General features: G+C 41.4%; 1 protein-coding gene across 1 annotated transcript in view; it reads left to right on the plus strand.

Annotated features, from left to right (window-relative positions):
* Positions 1 to 2,321: 2,321 nt before the first annotated feature.
* The window catches only part of FAM107B (family with sequence similarity 107 member B), a 257,812-nt gene continuing 238,392 nt past the window's right edge, over positions 2,322 to 21,741 (plus strand). The window contains exon 1 of the mRNA XM_023223108.1: positions 2,322 to 2,735. Coding sequence (XP_023078876.1) covers positions 2,322 to 2,735 — 414 coding nt within the window. The remainder of the gene's footprint in view (positions 2,736 to 21,741) is intronic.

Genomic DNA, 21,741 nt, shown 5'->3' on the forward strand with positions numbered 1-21,741 from the left:
AAATGGGAATGATAATATCACCTTTCTCCTAGGGTTGTGAGGATTAAATGAGTTAATTTGCTGAGATTCATGTCTGATACCAAACACTCAGTAAGCACGGCCTGTTACTGAGTGTTATTCTAGATCAGACTTAGCAACACACTAATCAGAAAGTCTACTGTTCTCAGTGGGCTGGTGCTGGAACTCCGATGAGTTCACGTGTGCCTCTGAGCACACTCATTTCAGGAGGAGAGGTGGTCCTCAGAGCAGGGATGCAAGCCCAGGGCCTCCGCAGACCTAGAAGGGAGCTCTGAGCTTTCTTACTTAGCGGTCTCCTGAATGTGGCCCCTCACAAGCTACACTGTGAACTGCTGACTCTCAGTTCCAAAGGGGTTTGGCACATAATTGAATGACTAAATGAATGAGTGAATGAAACCAGGTGTAACAGTGGATTTTTCTTTTCTTAAATCCCTTCCTGTTAACTCCAAGCCTTCAAAAATGTCTTGTGCACCATCACAGCCCCGATTTACTATATGTGTGCTTGGAGGGGCACAGCATGGCGTGACCCTACCCTAGTGGACTGTAGCAACCAAGGCAAATGGGAGACAAAGTGCAGTTCTGAGGGGTCCCCAGGAATACTTGCCGGGGGGACACTGGTAGAAGCCTGGACTCCCTGATTTCTTGTGGGTGGGGGATTTGGACTGCTTGCACTTGGGAGACAATGAAAAAAGAATGAGCTTGCAACCCTGGGAAGCCTGGAACAGCTTGGATAGCATGGGGCCTGCCACATGGTAACCTCTAAATAAACGGCAGCTTTCTATATTCTATTTCTGACTTTCAGTAGAGACTAAAATAAAATGTGTGTTTGATGCCATATCCACTCTTTCTTAAGCCATATCTGCCTTTTTAGTTATGAATATGACTGTCCATTTAGAACAGTATTTCCAGTATGACTATTACATCTATAAGATGATTGTCAGATAGAATGAGACTCAGAGGCCAGGTAGGAGAACAAGGATCTTGGGCTTCAAACCAGGCCTTCTTAGCGGCATAAACTTGCCGTAGTCACCTGAAATTTCAAAGAATTCATTTCTGCCTCTGTAAAGTAGTGCCATAATATAACAACTACCACCTGTCTGGGCCGAAGAGCACATCTTGACATTAAATTAAAAGAGAGAGCAAACAAATTAATTAAGAGTGGGTAACATGCCCTGAAATCTTGACCCAAAAATCACTATTAATGGTAAAAGCATTACAGTATTACATTTCTATAACATTCCTAGCAGATGGGTGGCTAAGGAAAAATCTTGATTCTGAATTGTCTTAGAATATGTTTATAATTTATTATTTTTTCACCATTCACGTATTAATGTGTCGAGAAATAGGAGATCTAAGTTCAAAAGGGAGTTACTTTCTGAAAGTAGGTGATATATACCACGTAGGTAGAATACTTCACATGTACCTAATACCTCCACACGTAATAACATAATACATAAGGATAACTGTTAATGTGAGGCTCTTTTTTTCTTTTTGGTGTTGTTGAAAATTAATCAAGAACTTAGCCTAACCAGTTAAAAAAAAAAAAAAATCAAATTACCAAAGACCCATGTATAGTTATCAGAAAAGGCAATATGGATCCTGAAACCAGGAGGCTTGTTTTGGGGGTGGGGAGAAGATTCTGGAAAGATCCCAAAAAGCCCAGAAAGATTCAGAAAACACATCACACCGCAAACATGGATCTCTCCAGGTGAAAGACTGAGTCTACCTCCTGTTTTAATAATGAAACAGCTGCTAGGGTCGTGGCCCTTCCAGGGGTCTTCATTTGTGATGGACAACTGGGTCGTTTTTGTTTTGTTTGGGGGAATAAATATTTGAAGGGGGGTAACCAAAGAAGGTTTTGCTGCTGTTATGATGTTATTGATACACAGGCTGATGCTATTATGGCAGATGCTATCAGGCTACATTATCTTTATGCCTCCTAGGTAACCTGAAGCAATTGTCTATTGACTTGGCACTACCCTACCCTGAAGCGTCTGCCCTGCCTAGGAACTGTAATCCGAGCCACTCACATGCCTCCCCAACAGCTTTCTTTAGCCACTGACAATATCACAGAAGGAAGAGCGCGAAATTGCCCAGGATGGACGATTTCAAACGGGCCCCAGCTGCTAAGTGACTCTCAGGGAAGGTGGGCTTGCCATCTCAACTTCTTTTTAGGGGCAACCCCTAGCAAGTTCTTCTCTTCTGGCAATTGGAAAGCATTCCTATAAGGAACGTGGAGGTGATGTGGACCCCTGGAAAATTTCCTGGCCCCATTTGAACTTTGCAATGTTTCACTGCAAGTCATGTCCACGTGGAAAGCAAGACTCACCAAAAGACTGAAGCCTCCCTCTAGAAGCATGCATCCGTTTCCGTGCTCAGCTCTGCTCGCTTGTTTTGGGAAAACGAGGGAGAGCGCTTCCTTCAACCAGTCCAGCGTGGCTGATACTCATTCCACCGTCCGTGTGCAGCCTGTGGCCAAACCAGGCAGACAGCCAAGTCACCCAAGCGCAGAAGAGGGAGCTCCAGAGAAAAGGCGAGATTCGAGCACCCGTGCAGAGGGCAATGGCAGTGCCAATCGGAATTCAAGTCACCGCACTGCGGTCCAGCCTGCGGAGACCCCTGAGGATGTGCCTGGGTCCCTGGATGATGGGGCGGACTGTGAAGCAGTGGTGTTTCAGGCTTCCATCCCCAGACCATCAATTATTGACACACCCAAGGTGAGTGAGTGTTCGCTGTGCGGTTATAGATGGGATGGAGCTGGAGGAGCGTTGGGATCCTTTGGCAAATGCTTCAACAAACAAACTCATTTAACCTTCTTGCTGAATAAGGCATTGCGGGTGTTCTCACTAGTGCGAAGAAGTGTGTTAAAGTCGTGTAAATTCTCAGAGTATTCTCAAAAGATGTGCATGAGGCGATGATAATAAGCACTGGAGCCATGGCAATGACTGAAATTGACCTTGAATTAACGGGCTAGAGTGCCCTGGAGCTAACCATGGCTCACTCAATAAAAGATTAGGAGTAAGACAGTTTACAAAAGCGTTCTTTTGCTTTTTCTGTTTCCCCCCAGCCAGTCTGTAAATTTATTTATATGAAAATCCACAATCTAAAAAGTTTGGCTAGGGAATTCACAAAACTGCTTCTACTTAAAATAAATCACATGATAGCAAAGCAGTGTGGGAAAATTTGGAAATGATCATCAGTGTATGCCTAGTGGTACGGAAGGGAACTGACCTATAAAACTATTCATAATGTGGATGTTTTTGTGATAATCTTCTGAGAGTTGAAGGCAGGAGGAGGAAGATTTTTGGAAAAAAAAAAAAAAAAAAAAAGGTGCCACCGGTCTTAAGAGTAATTTACTTATTTTCTTTCCATTTTTGGCATCAGTGAATTTTAATTGTTGAGTATTCTGATTAGATGGAGCTGCACAATTATTTCAAAGTTCCTGGTAATCCCAGTTTGGAGATGCAGTGCAGAAGAAAGGTTTTCTAAAGGGTGCACTCTAAAGGGTTGAACACAGCCAACCAGCAAAGACAGGGTTAAAACATCATTTAAAAAATAGTTTCATTTGACACCCTGCAGGTTTATATGAAACAATGGAAGCTTGGGCCTGTCGTCTGCATCCTGAAACTGCACAGAGAGTTTTACCAAATCCTCTGTCACAGCAAAGACTACAATGTTTTTTTCTAGCACCACTAAACCAAAACCCAAAAACCAGCCAACAAAAACCAAAATGTTCGGTGTATAACCACAGCCAGATTAAGGTACTTTTGGTAGTGTTGTAGGTAGCTGATTAGAATTCAAGGCCCAGTTGATATTTGTTGGCTATTTGTGGAACTAATGACTCCAGTTTTAATGAACTGGAAGACTTTCTGTTGAGCAGAGATTCCAGCAATGCAGAACCACTCTGTATTACTGAAGACAGCAGCAAGAACAAAGGGTTACTTTGACTTTATCTTTCTGTTTTAGTCGCATATGGGACTCAGGGGCTCAAGACAAGCATGTGAATTCAAATAGAACCAATAACACAAAATGGGGCCACATCCACATTTAGTGTCCACTTTGCAGGAGCAAAGCCACGGGTAGTCTACAGCCTAGGACGGATTACAGTTGGGAAGGCTGGAGCAGAGAGAACCGTGTAACAATCCAGACAGGAACAACAGGGAGATAAAGTGGGAGAGGCTCCATGAGGCAAGACATGCAGCAGTTGACTGTGGGGTCCAAACCAGGCAGGGAAGGAAGTGAGACCACACAGGGAGTAGTGATGGCATGCAAACACTGAAGTCAAGTGCCAGGAGGTGCAGGAAGAAGGCATGCTGTGGGCAAATGGGCATCTATTCTAGTTCAAACACCAAGAGCTAAGCCGTGCAGAGCACTTGGATTTCACTAGCCATTATTCTAAGTGCTTTACCCGGAGTATCTCAGCTAAGCCTGGTGACAGTGAGGTGCATATATATATATATATATTTTTTGAGATGGAGTCTTGCTCTGTCTCCCAGGCTGGAGTGTAGTGACACGATCTAGGCACACTGCAGCCTCCGCCGCCCAGCTTCAAGACATTTTTCTGCCTCAGCCTCCTGAGTAGCTGGGATTACAGGCGCGTGCCACCACGCCCGGCTAATTTTTCGTAGTTTTAGCAGAGACAGGACGTCACTGTGTTAGTTAGGATGGTCTTGATCTTCTGACTTTGTGATTCCCCCCATCCCCGGCCTCCCAAAGTGTTGGGATTACAGGTGTGAGCCACCATGCCCGGCCAGTGCATTTTACAGAGGAGGGCATTGATGCTTAGTGAGGGGAAGAAATTTGTCCAAGGCCACAAAGAGAGGACATGGCAGAGACAGGACTGGAACGCAGTTCTGTTTGACTCCAAAGTCCATCCTCTGAATTGTAATGTGTTTCTACTACTAATTAAATGTGTAATGTTTGAGGATTTAAGATCAAATATCATACATGATCTCACTTGATATGCAATCACATTTAAATATCACACATATGGCTGGGCATAGTGGCTCATGCCTATCACCCAGGGTTTTGGAAAACCAAGGCGGGAAGATCACTTGGGACCAGAAGTTTGAGACGAGCCTGGGCAACATAACAAAGTTTATCTCTACAAAAATAAATAAATCAATTCCATATATTTATATGTAGATATCGATATTATTTGTTTTTAATTTATTTTTATTTGTTGTTATTTTAATTGATATATCACAATTGTATTTTTTGGGGGTACATGTGATATTTTGATACATGTATAAATGTGTAATCAAATCAGGGTAACTGGGATATCTACCACCTCAAACACTTACCTTTTCCCTGTGTTGGGAACATTACAATTCCTGTCTTCTAGCTATTTTGAAATACATAATAAATTATTGTTAACTATAATTTCTCCACTGTACTATCGAATGCTCGAATTGATTTCTTCTAACTGTACTTTTGTATACAATAACCAACTCCTTTTAATGATATTCAATAATTATTATTATTTGTTTTTATTCATTTGCTTTACCCTTTTCTACCATAGCTTCATGGTGTATAACACCACAGAAGACGTCCATTTTGCATCCTGCTAGTGACAAAGCTTTGCTGTTGACAGTGTGGGGAATTGCTTTGAGATCTTCTGATTAAAGTGGCTTAGAACTGCCCAGATTTTTCATTACCAAGTGATTTTGCAATGGCATGTTTTCCCTTAGCAGATGATGAATGAGATGCTTTTATTACAATCTTGCCTGGCGGCAAAAATATTTCCCTTTTGGATGTTCTGATCCTCATTATTTAAGCTGCCTTGGTAGAGGCCACAAATAATCCTTTTTTTTTTTTTTTTTTTTTTCAGTTCAGCCTCAGACAAACTAGGTAAGAAATGGGGACAAGCCCGTCTCTCTATCTTTAGTTACCTGATGCTCACACAGAAGGGTGGCTCATTTACATTGGAAACAATGTCTCTGGTTCAAGAGAAAAAGCTTGAGGTAATGAAGCTAAACAAACAGCAAATACGAAACATTTTTGTTTGGTGTAACGATCGGCGCACGTGTCTGTATTGAAGAAATGCTATTGATCAGTCTTCAACATTTTTGTATTCATCTCTTTTCTGTTCCAGACCTGAAACCAAAATGATAACAACCCTCAAATGGGAATGTGTCTTACAATTCCTAGTACCTTTTAATGATAACTTTTCCCTTTTTTAGTAGTCTTGTAGTTGAAGCGTCCTATCATTGGTGGAATTGTAGACTCAATGCAATTCAGCAGTACTGCTGTTTATTTTATTTTATTTTAATTTTTATATTTTTGAGACAGAGTCTTGTCTGTCACCCAGACTGGAGTGCAGTGGTGCGATCTTGGCTCACTGCAAACTCTGCCTCCCAGGTTAAAGCAATTCTCTTGCCTCAGCCTCCCAAGTAGCTGAGATTACAGGCGCCCACCACCACACCTGGCTAACTTTTGTATTTTTAGTAGAGATGGGGTTTCACTGTGTTGGCCAGCCTGATCTCGAACTCCTGACCTTGTGATCCACCCGCCTCGGCCTCCCGAAGTGCTGGGATTACAAATATAAGCCACTACGCCTGGTCTGCTGTTTATTTTTTTAGCCAGTAGTTGTTGTGGGCTTCCTCAATGTGAGGATAGCATTAGCCCTGGGGAAACACGGATGATTGTGACTCAATCTCTGAGGCTGCTGACATTCTAGTGGGAAATTCCACTGGGTAAACAGGCAGAATCAATGCAGTATGAGAGGGCTTATGGCTCAGCACCGGATGGAATACAAACACAGGAAGGGGCTCCATGCTCAGCCTTGGGAAGAAGACAGGGGAGACTGGAATATAGGATCTTCGATCTTATTCTGTTCTAATTGCGAATCCAACTTGACACTGCACCTAGCCCAGTTGAATGGTGCTATTTCACTCCTGTCTCTCCCAGTGATGTATGCAGTGTTAGAAAGGGAACGTTCACACACTAAGCAACTAAAAGTTTCAGAGTAGTTTGGTAGTTTGAGAATGTCTTCCTACAGCAGTTGTAAGTTCCATCTAGTTTGTACTTGAACTGGGAGTAGCCAGCCTCACATAGGAAGAGATAGTAATTGTAGTTTTGGAAATCATTTTGCGGGGTTTTTAAATAGTCAATTGCGGTCGGGCACAGTGGCTCACGCCTGTAATATCAACACTTTGGGAGGCTGAGGGGGGTGAATCACAAGGTCAGGAGTTCAAGACCAGCCTGGCCAACATAGTGAAACTCCATCTCTACTAAAAATATAAAAAATTAGCTGATTGTGGTGGCAAGTGCCTGTAATCCCAGCTACTTGGGAGACTGAGGCACAAGAATCACTTGAACCCGGGAGGCTGAGGTTGCAGTGAGCCGAGATTGCAGCACTACAATACAGCCTGGGTGACAGAATGAGACTCCATCTAAAAAGAAAGAAAGAAAAAAAAAAAACCAACAACAACAAAAACGTCAATTGTACAAAAGTGAAGGGAAACAGGGCCTATCTTGGAATTGACAACTGCGTTGATTCTTGTAACAGGTTGGTTTAGCAACTGGGCAGAGAAGTGGTAACCAAGCCATCCTAGCACCCCAGCAGTGGCCTGAAGATTCAAAGGCTCTGGTGGTTGCTGATTTCTGGGGTCTGAGCCTCAGCACTGCTGTCTCTAAACACAACTTTGTCAGTCAGCTTGCTCCAAGAGAATAGAGACTCCCTATGTTGCTGGATACAGCAGGGTCAATTTGATTTTATCTTCCTGTTTTAGTGACACATGGGACACAGGGGCGCAAGGCAAGCACTGTGTATTAGAATAGAACCAATAACACACAATGGGGACAACATCTGTAGTTACTCTTCACTTAGGGGCAAATCCATGGGTACGTGTAGGATGGATTAGAGTCAGGAAGGTTGAAGCATCAAGGCCATGGTAATAAACCTAACAGGGACAGCAGGAAGGTGAGGTGAGACATAGTTTACAAGAATCTGATGCATAAGTCAGGATGCTCATTTAGTTGTAAGCTTTGAGAATTAATGGGCAAGGTTGCGCTGACTGAGCCATGATTCTCCCCATTGGAAAATCACAAGTGAAGAGAAATGATAACCAAAAATTTGTTGGAAAGCATAGACTTAGAGGAAGGAGAGTGATTCATTTTATTGTGATAAAATACACATAATATAAATTTTACCATTGTAACTGTTTTAAAGTATATAATTCTGTGGCATTAAGTATACTCACATTGTGGCGCAACCATCATTCTTTTGCATGTAGATATCCAAATTTCTCATCACTGTTTGTTGAAAACACTGTCTTTTCCCCATTGAATGATCTTGGCACCCTTGTTGAAATCATTTGACCATGTATGTGAGGATTTATTTCTGAGCTTTCATTCTGTTCCATTGGTCTATATGTCTGTGCCAGTACCACACTGTTTTGATTACTGTAGTTTTGTAGTGAACTTTGAAATCTCAAAGTGTGAGACTTCCAATGTTGTTCTCCCATTTCAAGATTGTTTTGATCATTTGGGGTATCTTGAGATTCTATATAAATTTTAGGATGAATTTTTCTATTTCTGTAAAAAACATTATTGGGATTTTGATAGGGGTTGCATTACATATATAGGTATCTTTGAGCAGTATTGACGTCTTACATTTTCTAATCCATGAACATGGGATATTTTTCCATTTATTATATTTATGTCTTCTTTGATTTCTTTCAGCAACATTTTATAGTTTTCAATGTACACTTCTTTTGCCTCCTAGGTTAAGCTAATTCCTACATATTTTATTCTTTTTGATGCTCTTGTGAATAAAATTGTTTGTTAATTTCCTTTTCAGAGTGTTCATTGTTAGTGTATAGAAATGCAACTGTTTTTTGTGCAGGGGTCTTTATCTTACAATTTTGCTGAATTTATTTATTCTATACATTTTTTGTTTTCTACACATAAGATCATGTCATCAACAAATAGATAATTTTACTTCTTCTTTTCCAATTTGGATGCCTTTTATTTCTTTTTCTTGCTTAATTGCCCTGGTGGAAACTTACAATACTGCATTGAATGGAAGTGGCAAAGTAAGCATCCTTGTTTTGTTCCTGATTTCAGAGTAAAAGCTTTCATTCAGTCTTTCACCATTAAATACGAGGCTAGTGGTGGGTTTTTCTTACATGAACTTTATTGTGTTGAGGTAGTTTCCTTCTATTTCTAACTTTTTTAGTATTTTTTTTTTATTATGAAAGGGTGTCGAATTTTGTTAATTTTTTTTGCATCAATTGAGATGATCATGTGTTTTCTTTCCTTCATTCTGTCAATGTGGTATGTTACATTGATTGATTTTTCTATGTTGACCATCATTGTATTCCAGGAACAAATCCCACTTAGTCATGGTGTAATCTTTTTAATATGCTGCAGATTTCTGTTTGCTAGTATTTTGTTGAGGATCTTTCTATTGATGCTCATCAGGGGCTGGGTACGGTGGTTCATGCCTATAATCCCAGAACTTTGGGAGGCTGAGGTGGGTGGATCACATGAGGTCAGGAGTTCGAGACCAGCCTGGCCGCACGGTGAAACCCTGTCTCTACTAAAAATACAAAAAAAAATCAGCTGAGTGTGGTAGAGGGGCTATAATCCCAGCTACTCAGGAGGCTGAGGCAGGAGAATCACTTGAACCTGGGAGGCAGAGGTTGCAATGAGCTGAGATTGTGCCACTGTACTCCAGCCTAGGCAACAGAGAGAGTCGCTCTCTCTTTCTCTCTCTCTCTTTCTATATATATATCAGGGATATTGTTCTGCAGTTTTCTTTTCTTGTAGTGTCTTTGTCTAACTTTGGTATCAGGTTAGTGCTGGCTTTATAGAATGAATTAGGAAGTGTTCCCTCCTCTTCAGTTCTTTGGAGGAGTTTGAGAAAGATTCTTTACATGTTTGGTAGAATTCACTGGTGAAACCACATGATGCAAGTCTTTCTGTTGTTGTTGTACAGTGTTTGATTATGGATCCAATCTCCATACCAGTTATAGGTCTATTCAGATTTTCTACATCTTCCTGAATCAGTCTTGGTGAACAGGGGCTACTTTGATAGCATCACTGAGCTATTGCAATTACAAGTACCACTCATTGATCATCAAATGAGTACTAGCTCATTTGATTCTGCTAGTCCTCTTACAATATTAGTTCCTGATAATCCCACTCACTCTTCTGCTCAAAATCCTCCAAAAGCTCCCTATTTCCCTCAGAGTAAAAATCAAATCCCTACAGTGGCCCCAAACCCAATACAAAGTACCACTCTGAACTCACCTCCTATTGTTCTACCTGATAGGGAAACTGAAACTCAGTGAGGCTACTAAGCATCTAATCCATTTCCACTCTAACGATGACCCTCCAAGCAGCATGGGAAATTCAGATCAACAGGCCAGACACAACTTCTGTGGGCTGTGCAGGACTCATGCGGCAAAGAACTAAGTAACCTTTCCTTTGTTCTCCTTGTCTAGGCTCCATGCCCATCCTTCCTCTTTTCTTGGCACAGTCTTTTCTAACACCTAGGATCATTTCATTAATTCAGTTTCAGTTCCTTGGTTAGAAGCAGATTCAAACCATGTTCCCCTGAAGCCATCTTAATTGAAGTTGGGTGTTTGAGAGACTCCTCGGATATCTATTAACAGAAAAGCTCTTGGAATTCTTGTTCACTTCTATATGTAACTGATATTCAATATATTGATTTCTATTTCAATGTCTTGAAGTTGTTTGGAAGCCAAGACTTGGGGGTACCATCTGTAGATGTCAGTGTTGCTTGGAAGCCTATTATAAACTCATGTGTAATCACCCATCACCCCTTATCCCACCTGCACTCTGCATCCCCCTTATCTCATAGCATTACTGGGAACAGCTTTGCTGGGCTATATTTCCATTTTCTGGTACAAACCATTTTTCCTGCATTTCTTTAGAATGAAACCTTCCCTACCTTTCCCTGTGAGCCTGAACAGAAGATGAGAGAATTTTAGCCTACCCACCAAAACAAATGCCTTATCACTGAAGGTCTCTGTTAAACATATTATTTGACATCAACATTTTAAAATATATGGTAAATAATAGATTATTGCAATCAAACATTAATTTTCTAGTTCCTTTTTAATCTGCTGAGCAAAATTACTAACTGTCCCTCCCTTCTCAAACATGAAAGATATTTGAATGACCTAGTGAGAATCCCATTCCATTCCATTTAAGCCCTGATCATTTCCTATGCCAGGTTTCTACTTTCAAAAGATGGTAAACACAGTGGCATGATCGTGCATGATATACCCAGTCAGGAATTTTCCAATCTGGATATTCAGTTGCATCCCAACCAGAAAAGAGAGAGGCAGCTTCTTGGCTTCTCTTAGAATGCAATAAATGAATAGCTCTCATAAACTATAAAAATTTACGTGGTGCAGATTTTGCTATTGGCAACTCTCCGTAAAAGACTGTAGAGCGCGGCAAGAATGCAAAATTTTCAGACAATTCAGAGATGAAAGGCATCGACTTATATTCCAAGCTAAGACATAAAAGATGAGGGAATAATTTAACCAGATTTTAAAGCACCATTTTCAAGTGAGGTTACTATTTTATTTACAATTCAGTTAGAAATAGGGCATATTCTATAAGTAGGAATTGATATGTTGGGGGAGAGAGAGTCAAAGGGAAGAGGCCGATCCGTATCTTTGAGCAGCACTTATTTCCAGCTCGTCAGAGAAAAATCTACCAATCTGCCTATGACCTGGTTGTCCCTTTGCCCTCAATTTTCAGAGGTAGAAAATGCAAGTTCAGGGTTGACGTTGTTCATCAGCAATGGCCTAGGGTGCCTACCCAAAGAGTCACTGCGGAGATTTTGATTTATTGGCAAGACCTATTTTTCTAAAATACCTACGTGTGTATAGCTGAAATTTCCAGTCTCTTGATGAAATAACTTGCAGTTGTGCATCAGTTAAAAAATAGTAATTTCACGATTCCACTCACTGGGTATGTTGGAAACTTTAAAATGCCTTATAGTCCAGGAACCCCAGGGGCTGGTTGAGTGGATGTGCCGTATCAATTATGGGAAATTAGAGATTTCTTTTTCCAGCCACAGACATGGCTAACCTGATCTGAACTGCCTTTAGTTTTCCACTTGCAGTTCCTCCTTTCCAAAGAAAATATGGTTCATCAAGTTAACACTTTTTCCAGTGTGAGGTTGACATTTGGTTTTGTAATTCTGCACCAGGGGAGGTCGGAGGTTGGAAATTTTAGGCAGTTAGAGGAAGGGGAATCCTCCACAAAGGACATCAAAATGCTGTGGGAGGTGTTTATGATCTTGTTCTGAAAAGCTGGTTTGTGTGTGTTTCACGTTCAGTTAAATGGAAAGTGACAACTGAGGCAACTGTTGGAACCTAAGCACATAGGCAAGATCTGACTGCCCATCGTAAAGGAGAAACTTCCCACCAAATGAGTTACCTGCACGGTCCTGTAACTTAAAACAAGAAATCTCAGCAAAAAAGGTAGTACGATGTGCCTCACATAACTTATTAATTATAATTAGTGCAGGACTATTTGCAAATGAGAAGCTGACTTTTAAAACTGAAGGAATTTTTGATATAAAACAATGCATGATCGTGTAAAAGTGCAAACTCTTTATATGAACACCTAGAGTTAATTCAAAATTACCCCTTTTGTAAAACCACTCTCACCCATCTGCTTTCTGGTATACCAACTCAAGGTGGGAAGAAAGGCAGCAGTAGAGATGGGAAGTTGCCGGCCACCAGGAATTCCTGACCACGCTCCTGACTGTGAATAGTGGTGCAAGAAAATTATAGACACAGAAGCCGAATAAAGAGTGGAACTCTGTCTAAGGAGGCTCTTGAATGGGGCAGCAATGTGTACACCCTCAAACAGTGATAATTCCTCTCTATCTGGAAATTTTTCCTTTTTGACCCAGCTGAACATTTCAGGTGGGGACAGACTTGAGATAGTAATGGAACAAGGAGACCAGTGGCTTAGATCCTGGTACTTGGGGAGGTGATGGATCTCCCAGATGGCTCTCATCCCCAGGTCTTTTCTGAGGGTTCCAGAAGTGCTGTCTTGAGGAAAGATAGCCCTTTTGACCGAGTTTCTGCCGGAACCCTTCTGACCTGGCTGCGTAAGGCTTGCATCTCTATAGGGAGAAGTGACTTGGTGCAGTGATGTTGCACATGGGCCTGAGGTATTTTCACCATTCAAAACCATGAAGCAAATATTGGTAGCCTCTAACAATTAGAGGCACCTGGGGGCTACATGTCTGCCCTCTTGTAGCTTGCTCCCTGGTGATACATTGCAATAGAGAATGTCTCATGTAAATTCTGCCACAAGTACAAACATCTGCTGGCAAGCAGGCAAAAAAGAGTCCTATTTCCTTATCCTGTATACTGAAGAAAGTCACCAGATTCTGTCCTTTATTTATTTATTTATTTATTTATTTTGAGACAGAGTCTTGCTCTGTCGCCCAGGTTGGAGTGCAGTGGTGCCATCTCGGCTCACTGCAACCTCTGCCTTCTGGGTTCCAGCTGTTCTCCTGCCTCAGCCTCCCGAGTAGCTGGGATTACGGGTGCCTGCCACCACACCCAGCTAAGTTTTGTATTATTAGTAGAGATGGCGTTTCACCACATTGGCCAGGCTGGTCTTGAACTCCTGATCTCAGGGGATCCACCTCCCTCGGCCTCCCAAAGTGCTGGGATTATAGGCATGAGCCACCAAGTCTGGCCTCTGTCCTTTTAAATAGTAGCTTGTTGCATGAATAAATGAACATATAGGAATACAACAATATTTGAATGGCAAAGCCATCAAGGCTTCTAATCAAATGGGGGTAAAGGACCAAATGAGGTTCAAGATCCACGATGCTTCTGTAGAGAACTTGGACATTTGAATGTGTCACGTTCTTTTTTTTTCTTTCTTTTTCTTTCTTTCTTTCTTTTTTTTTTTTTGTTGTGACGGAGTTTTGCTCTGTCTCCCAGGCTGGAGTGCAGTGGCACGATCTTGGCCCACTGCAACCTCTGCCTCCCATGTTCAAGCGATTCTCCTGCCTCAGCCTCTCGAGTAGCTGGGATTACAGGTGTGTGCCACCATGCCCAGCTAATTTTTGTATTTTTTAGTAGAGACAGGGTTTCACCATGCTGGCAAGGCTGGTCTCGAACTCCCAGCCTCAGGTGATCTGCCTGCCTCGACCTCTTATACTTCATTTTGCAAAGGCAAAGATGCCAGTCAGTTACATCTCTTGAATGCCGTTCTTCTCACAAGTGAAAAAATGGTGTCCCAAGTCTCTTATGCTAATTTACAAACCCTCCGGTTCAGATTCCACCAGCCTCCTGTGAAACACTTGCTGTAGCCCCCTCTGGGTGCAGGTTCCCGATTAGCGTTCTTCAATCACTAACTAACCATCTGGGAGTGTAGACGCCAAAACTGACTTTGCTTTTGAGCAGAAAAATAAGGAAGAAAGTGCACGAATTTGGCTTTTGGTCATCATTGGGTGAGGAGGGGATGCCCAATGCTGCTGTCACCATCCTGTGAGCATGAGAGCAGGAGCCTGCAAAGAAAAACAAACAATCTAGGGATGAAGTGGCATGAGCTGAGATCGTGCCACTGCACTCCAGCCTGGGAGACAGAGCGAAACTCCGCCACACACACACACACACACACACACACACAAAAAAAAAAAAAAAAAAAAAAAATCTAGGCGGAATACAAGAAACAAGAAATAACCTGGGTCTTCAATGATGCCATGGAACCACTCCAGGCCCAACTGCCTATCCTTAGGGTAGAGATACTCAGAACGTTCACCCTACAGTATTTTAAAATAGTCCAAAATCAAAATTGTTACAAGTTTGTGTTTTCCAAGGATAGACCTAACTACCCCTGGGAAGTCTCTAGGTGACCTCCCAGCTATCTCAAACTCAATGTGTTCAAAAATGAGCCATCAGCCAGGTGTGATGGCCGATGCCTGTAATCTCAGCACATTGGGAAGCTGAGGTGGGCAGATCACTTGAGGCCAGGAGTTCAAGACCAGCCTGGCCAACATGGTGAAACCCCTCTCTACTAAAAATACAAAAATTAGCCAGGTGTGGTGGAGCACATCTGTGCTCCCAGCTACTTGGGAGGAAGGTGGGAGAATTGCTTAAATCTGGGAGGCGGAGGTTGCAGTGAGCTGAGATCACACCACTGCACTCCAGCCTGGGTGACAGAGCGAGACTCTGTCGCAAAAAGGAAACAAAGAAAAAAGAGCTATCTCCCTTCCTAAACTTCCTCCTTGTATCACTTAGCATGCTTTTGGTGGCAAAACCCAGAAAATCTTACTCAAACTAAATACTATGCAGATGTATTATCTCACTTATAAAAAGCCCCAATGTAGAGAAAAAGTGTGTATAACTGTATGAGTACTTTTAACAATAAACCACAGAAATGAGATTAATATTAACTGCCATTTTAGCATTTATTATCTGATATTGCACATGCTGATTTGTCTGGCTTCTTGCCTAGCAACAAGCGACTCAAAGGCAAAACCAATGTTTGATTCTTCATAGCATCTTCAGCACACATTAGGCCCCCATCAAAGTTTGTTGCCCTAAGAAATGAATGGAGACTTTAACACTTTAAAGTTAGACTTCACACGAATTACTGAGTAAGCACAAAAGAAATAACCTGATAAAGATTTTATTTGAAATTATGTGTTCCTGATTAAATTAAATTACTTTTTTTCTCATGAAACACCCCTCTAACTATATGTCTTTTTTTTCTTTCTTTTTGTTTTTTTTTTGAGACGGAGTCTCGCTCTGTCGCCCAGGCTGGAGTGCAGTGACACTGTCTCGGCTCACTGAAACCTTCACCTCCAGGTTACAAGCGATTCTCTTGCCTCAGCCTCCCAAGTGGCTGGAATTTACAGGCGTGTGCCACCATGCCCAGTTAATTTCCATAATTTTAGTAGAGACGGGGTTTCACCCTGTTGACCAGGCTGCCCTCGAACTCCTGACCTCAGGTGATCTGCCCATCTGGAACTATAATATATGTCTTTGGCTTTGCTCTCCAATTTAGAAAGTAACCCATTAAGTGCAAGATTACATCCTTCATACTTCAATCAGATAAACTGAAAACATCTTTTAGATAATCTGAAAACATCTTTTAGATATTGAGTTCTCTGCATATCAGAAAAAACCTCAACCAAAAGCATCGTAAAGCTAGAATTGTGAAAAAACATCAATCTCTTCTTGGTAATATGCTTAATATAGTTAGATGTCTCATTATTGTGACCAATATTATTTGTATGCTTCTCCATGTGCTATTAATGTCACAGAGAATAATAAGGCCAATGCATCTCTGTTTTCTTCTGTTCCTGATTCAGTGGTATCATTATTTATGTTATTAGTATTCTATATTTTCTCCTGTAATGCTTAAAGTTCTGTATAAGCAATTGCTCTTTCTAATATAGTACTACAGTCATAAAAGTGATTATCCTTATTTTGCAAGCAGGAAAACTGGCACATCCAAAGGTTAGTTCTCTGCCGTGCAAGAAATTTCAGTGAGGGGCCAGGAAATGGGTAAAGAGGACAGTCGAAAGGAAACCCTCTAGCAGAGTTCACTTGAAAATATAATTTTCTGAGTACTTTGTTTCAAATCTGAATAATACACAGTTTCTTCTTCAAGGGAAAAAAATTATCTTGGACCCTATTCTCCCACATGGCCTTAAATTGTTTCTGTCAATTTCTAGAATAATGAATGGATCACAAAAATATTAGCAATGCTAAACAAAGGTGAAATAAGAAGAAAGATGAAGGCTTGGCTAGGCATAGTGGCTCACACCTGTAATCCCAGCACTTAGGGCGGCCGAGGCGGGTGGATTGCCTGAGGTCAGGAGTTTGAGACCAGCCCGGCCAACATGGTGAAACCCTGGCTCTGCTAAAAACACAAAAGTTAGCCGGGCATGCTGGTGGGTGCCTGTAGTCCCAGACACTCGGGAGGCTGAGACTCAAGAATCACTTCTATCCGGGAGGTGGAAGTTGCAGTGAGCCAAGATCGCACTACTGCACTGCAGCCTGGGCAACAGAGGTGAGACTCCATCTAAAAAAAGAAAAGAAGGCTCTATACCATAAACGTCTCCTCGATTTTGATTTTATTGGTTTATCCTTTAATTTATTCAATAAACATTCATTAGACATTCATTAAATGCCCTCTAGGTGCCAGGCATTGTTCTAGGTGCTAATCTTAATAGATAAAAAGACAAAATGACACTGCCCCCGTCCTCAAGTTCTTCATAGTCTAGTGGGAGAAACAAATACACATAGTCAGACACAGAAACAAATACACAGCAGTGTCATTTAATAAGTGCGTCAACTGAGGTAAGCACCAGACCAGAAATTGGTGTTGGGGATGGTGTCAGGAAAGAATGGCAGAGAAGGGGCCAGAATAGTGGCTGTATGAGCAAACAATGTTGAAATGTAAATGCTTAAAGAACAAAAAATTTAAAAAAAAAAAAAAAAACATCAGTCTGCTGGCACTGTTTGTTCTATATTCTTTCACCTACCTGGGAATGTATGTCAGCAGCCCAGACCTTTGCTGCTTTTTTTTTTTGAGACTGAGATTCACTCTTGTTGCCCAGGCTGGAGTGCAATGGCGCCATCTCAGCTCATCACAACCTCTGCCTCCCAGGTTCAAGCGATTTCCTGCCTCAGTCTCTCGAGAGGCTGGGATTAGAGGCATGCGCCACCACGACTGGCTAATTTTGTATTTTTAGTAGAGGTGGGGTTTCTCCCTGTTGGTCAGGCTGGGCTCGAACTCCCGACCTCAGGTGATCTGCCTGCCTCAGCCACCCAAAGTGCTGGGATTACAGGCATGAGCTACGGCGCCCAGCTTTTTTTTTTTTTTTTTTTTTTTTTTTGAGAGAGGGTCTTGCTCTATTGCCCAGGCTGAAATACAGTGGTGATTCTAGCTCACTTTAGCCTGCAACTGCTGACCTCAAGTGAACCTCTTGCCCCAGCCTCCCAAAGTCCTGGGATTGCAGGTATGCCAGCACTCATGGCCTCAGACTTTTAACTTAAGATGCACATTTCACACTCCTGGATTTCTCAGGGGCCGGCCTATTGGTGTTCACTCCAGACGGGGAGGCAGGCTGAGCATCTAGGGCTGCCTGTGCCATTCTCCTCCCACCCTGTGCAGAGGCTCTCAAGCCCTGCTCTGCTCTTGGATGCTTAGAATCACTTGGGGGAGTTTTTAAAAGGTTACTAATACTAATGCAAACACCCCAGAACTTGGTAGTTAATTGTTCAGAAATGGAACTATGGCGCCCATATTTTTAAAAAGCTCCCTCTAGTGATTCTAACATGCATCCAGAATTGGGAACCACTGAGCTACCTCATGGAGACTGAGGATTTGTGAAAGCCGGGCTCTGAGAACTGGCTGGCAGTATTTCTGTGAAATAGGCAATGAAAAATCCTAGTCAGCATCATGCAACGGCTTCCATTATCCTCACAATTTTCTAAGTTCCTTAAGGAAAACAGTTCCCACTACCAGGTGTGAAGGATTCCTGGCCATTCCTTTGTCAAATCAGGGGCAGAGCAAAGTAGGAAGGGAAAAGGAAGTTTCCATGACATATTCAGCATTTTTAAATGACTCGTTCACAATCTGTAAGTCATGCCTTGTCAAATCTCCTTGGAAACTTAAAACAAAAATTACTCTGCTTATGCATGCTGCACGTAGACTTATTTCCCCTCCTATCTTGCAAAGAGAATCAGTGGCATCCTTCAAATATTTGTCTGCAAAGCATAATTATATACTTGGTGAGTAACTGGAGATCTTTCAAAACTTACCTTCAAGCTCCATGACTTGTTCCTCCAAGAAAAAACAAAACAAAACAAAACAACAACAACAACAACAACAAACCAACCAGATGGTTTTGTGAAGAAAATAATGAAGAAAAATGTTAGAGGGTTTTATCCTTCCTTCTCTAGAACGGATTCCAACCAAATGATTTCCACAGGAGATCTTGGTTTTCCTTTACCTTGGACATTATGAGAAAAAGACTCTGCCTGCTTTAAGAAATCCTCAAAGGTAACGTCTTTTCTTTAGCTGCTACAGATTTCCTGCTTGGGCTTCACCATGTGACACTGCAGCTTTGAGGTCTCATTCACACCTCTCCAGCTTCCTGCAGAAGTCATCCTGCAGTGGTTTCTTGCATCGCACAGGCTGCCCTCTCAATCTCTCAACTTTCTGCAGAGAAATTTTGGATTCGCTCCATCTGGCTCACTGAATAGTTTATTAGCCAGGGTTCTTTCAAGAAACAGAACTAAGAGAGAAAGAGAGAGAAAGAACAGAGAACAGAGAGAGAGAGAGAGAGAGAGATAAATTTTAAGGAGTTGATACATGCAATTATAGGGGCCGGCAAGTCCAACATTCACAGGACAGGTTAGCAGCCTGGAAACTCAGGCAGGATTGGACACTGCAATCTTTCTTGTCTTTTTTTTTTTTTTTTTTTTCAGTCAGCAAAAATATTTATTGTGAATCTATTATTTGCTAAGAAACATTGACTATATTAGGTACATAGGATGCATTAAACAAAATTCCCAACCCTAGAGGAACTTGTATGGTTTTTGTTTTGTTGGTTTTAAAAAATGTTCTATTATTTATTTATTTTAACTTTTAAGTTTAGGGTTACAAGAGCAGGTTTGATGTTACGTAGGTAAACTTGTGTCATGGGGGTTTGTTGTAGAGATTATTTTATCACCTAGGTATTAAGCCTAGTACCCATTAACTATTTTTCCTAATCCTCTCCCTCCTCCACCCTCCAAAAAGCCCCAGTGTGTGTTGTTCCCCTCTGTGTGTCTATGTGTTCTCATCATTTAGCTCCCACTTATAAGTGAGAACATGCAATATTTGGTTTTCTGTTTTTGTGTTAGTTTGTTAAGAATAATGGCCTCCAGCTCCATCCATGTCCCTGCATATGACATGATCTCGTTTCCTTTTATGGCTGCATAGTAATCCATGGTGCATATATACCACATTTTCTTTATCTAGTCTATCATTGATGGGCATTTATGTTGATTTCATGTCTTTGCTATTGTGAGCAGTGTTGCAATAAACATACGCATGCGTGTCTTTATAGTAGAAAGATTTGCATTCCTTTGGGTGTATACCCAGTAATGGGATTGCTGGGTTAAATGGTATTTTTATCGTTAGGTCTTTGAAGAATCACCACACTGTCTTCCACAATGGCTGAACTAATCTACACGCCCACCATTAGTGGAGAAGTGTGCCCTTTTCTCCACAACTTGCCGGATGCTGCAGTCTTGAGGCAGAATCCTTTTGTGTTGGGAAACCCCAGTCTTTCCTCTTAAACCCATCGATTTATTGGATGAGGCCCACCCAAATGATCAAGGCTTTATTTAAAGTCAGCTGATTGTAGATGTTAACCATATCTACAAAATACTTTCACAGCTACTCCTGGATTCGTGTTTGGTTAAATACCTAGGTACTGTGTCCTAGCCAAGTTGACACCCAAGACTAACTATGATGATGAGTTTGATGAAGAGAATTAATTTATTAATATTTTCATAAATTTCTAGAATAATGAATGGGCCACAAAAATATTCACAATATTAAACAAAGATTAAGTGAGAAGATTATATGAAGGCACTATACCATAAAGTTCCCCCTGATTTTTATTGTATTGATCCATCCTTTAATTTGTTCAATAAACATTTATTAAGCACTTCCTATGTGCTAGGGCCTGCTCTAGGTGCCAATCATATGGATAAAAAGAAGAAAAAGAGCCCCTGCCCTTAAATTTTTCACAGTCTAGCGGGACAGTCAGAAACATAAACAAATATATAGTAGCGTATATTTATTGGGTTTTGGAGTCAGAAAAACCTGAGCTTTAGTCCCCCACCCATGTGCTAAATGGATATTGATCTCATCTCTTAAACTTTCAGAGTGAAATTTACTCTTTTGAAAATTTGGGGATGGGGTGCAGATAATAAGTTTCTAAGGCAATGATGTCTCATTTATCTCTAAAATTTGGAGCCTTTCAAAATAATTCAGTATCCTGAATACTTTCCTCATTATCTTAAAGATATAAACACCTTGTGATTATGGATTTTTATGCTGAGTTTCATTTCAGTGAGTGAAAAGATGTTCTCTGGAGAAGGATGGGTGAAAAAGGAATCGATGGTGGGATTTCTAGAGAGAATAATTACAAGGGAATTGACTGGTAAGATTAAATTGAGGCTGATGATGTAGCATGGTGGCTACAGAGCCTTTGCTTGGGAGATCTTACTTTCTTTTCTTTTTTTCTTTTTTTTTTTTTTTGAGACAGAGTCTCATGCAACCTCTGCCTCCAGTTCTCCCACCTCAGCCTCCTGAGTAGCTGGGATTACAGGCACCTGCCATCATGCCCAGCTAATTTTTGTATTTTTGTAGAGATGGGGTTTCACCATGTTGGCCAGGTTGGTCTTGAACTCCTGACCTCAGGTTGGGGATCTTACTTTTGATTCTATGCCGGGTAGTTCTACTCTCCTGAACCCAACCCTAGTCTGCTACCTAATGGGACTTGTTCATGCTCAAAATAGATTTCTCCAGGACCACTGAATTATTTTAAGTTTCATTTAGACCATGGTTGGTGTTAACTACTCCATGGAGGTGTCAAGTCATGAAACCAACATGTTTGTGACTTGGCTCAAATGGTTGGTTTTTAAGTTTCTATTAATCTAATATATGCTTTTCTCTGGCAGTGAAAATATT

Source organism: Piliocolobus tephrosceles, chromosome 9, assembly GCF_002776525.5.
Source record: "Piliocolobus tephrosceles isolate RC106 chromosome 9, ASM277652v3, whole genome shotgun sequence".
Taxonomy (NCBI): domain Eukaryota; kingdom Metazoa; phylum Chordata; class Mammalia; order Primates; family Cercopithecidae; genus Piliocolobus; species Piliocolobus tephrosceles.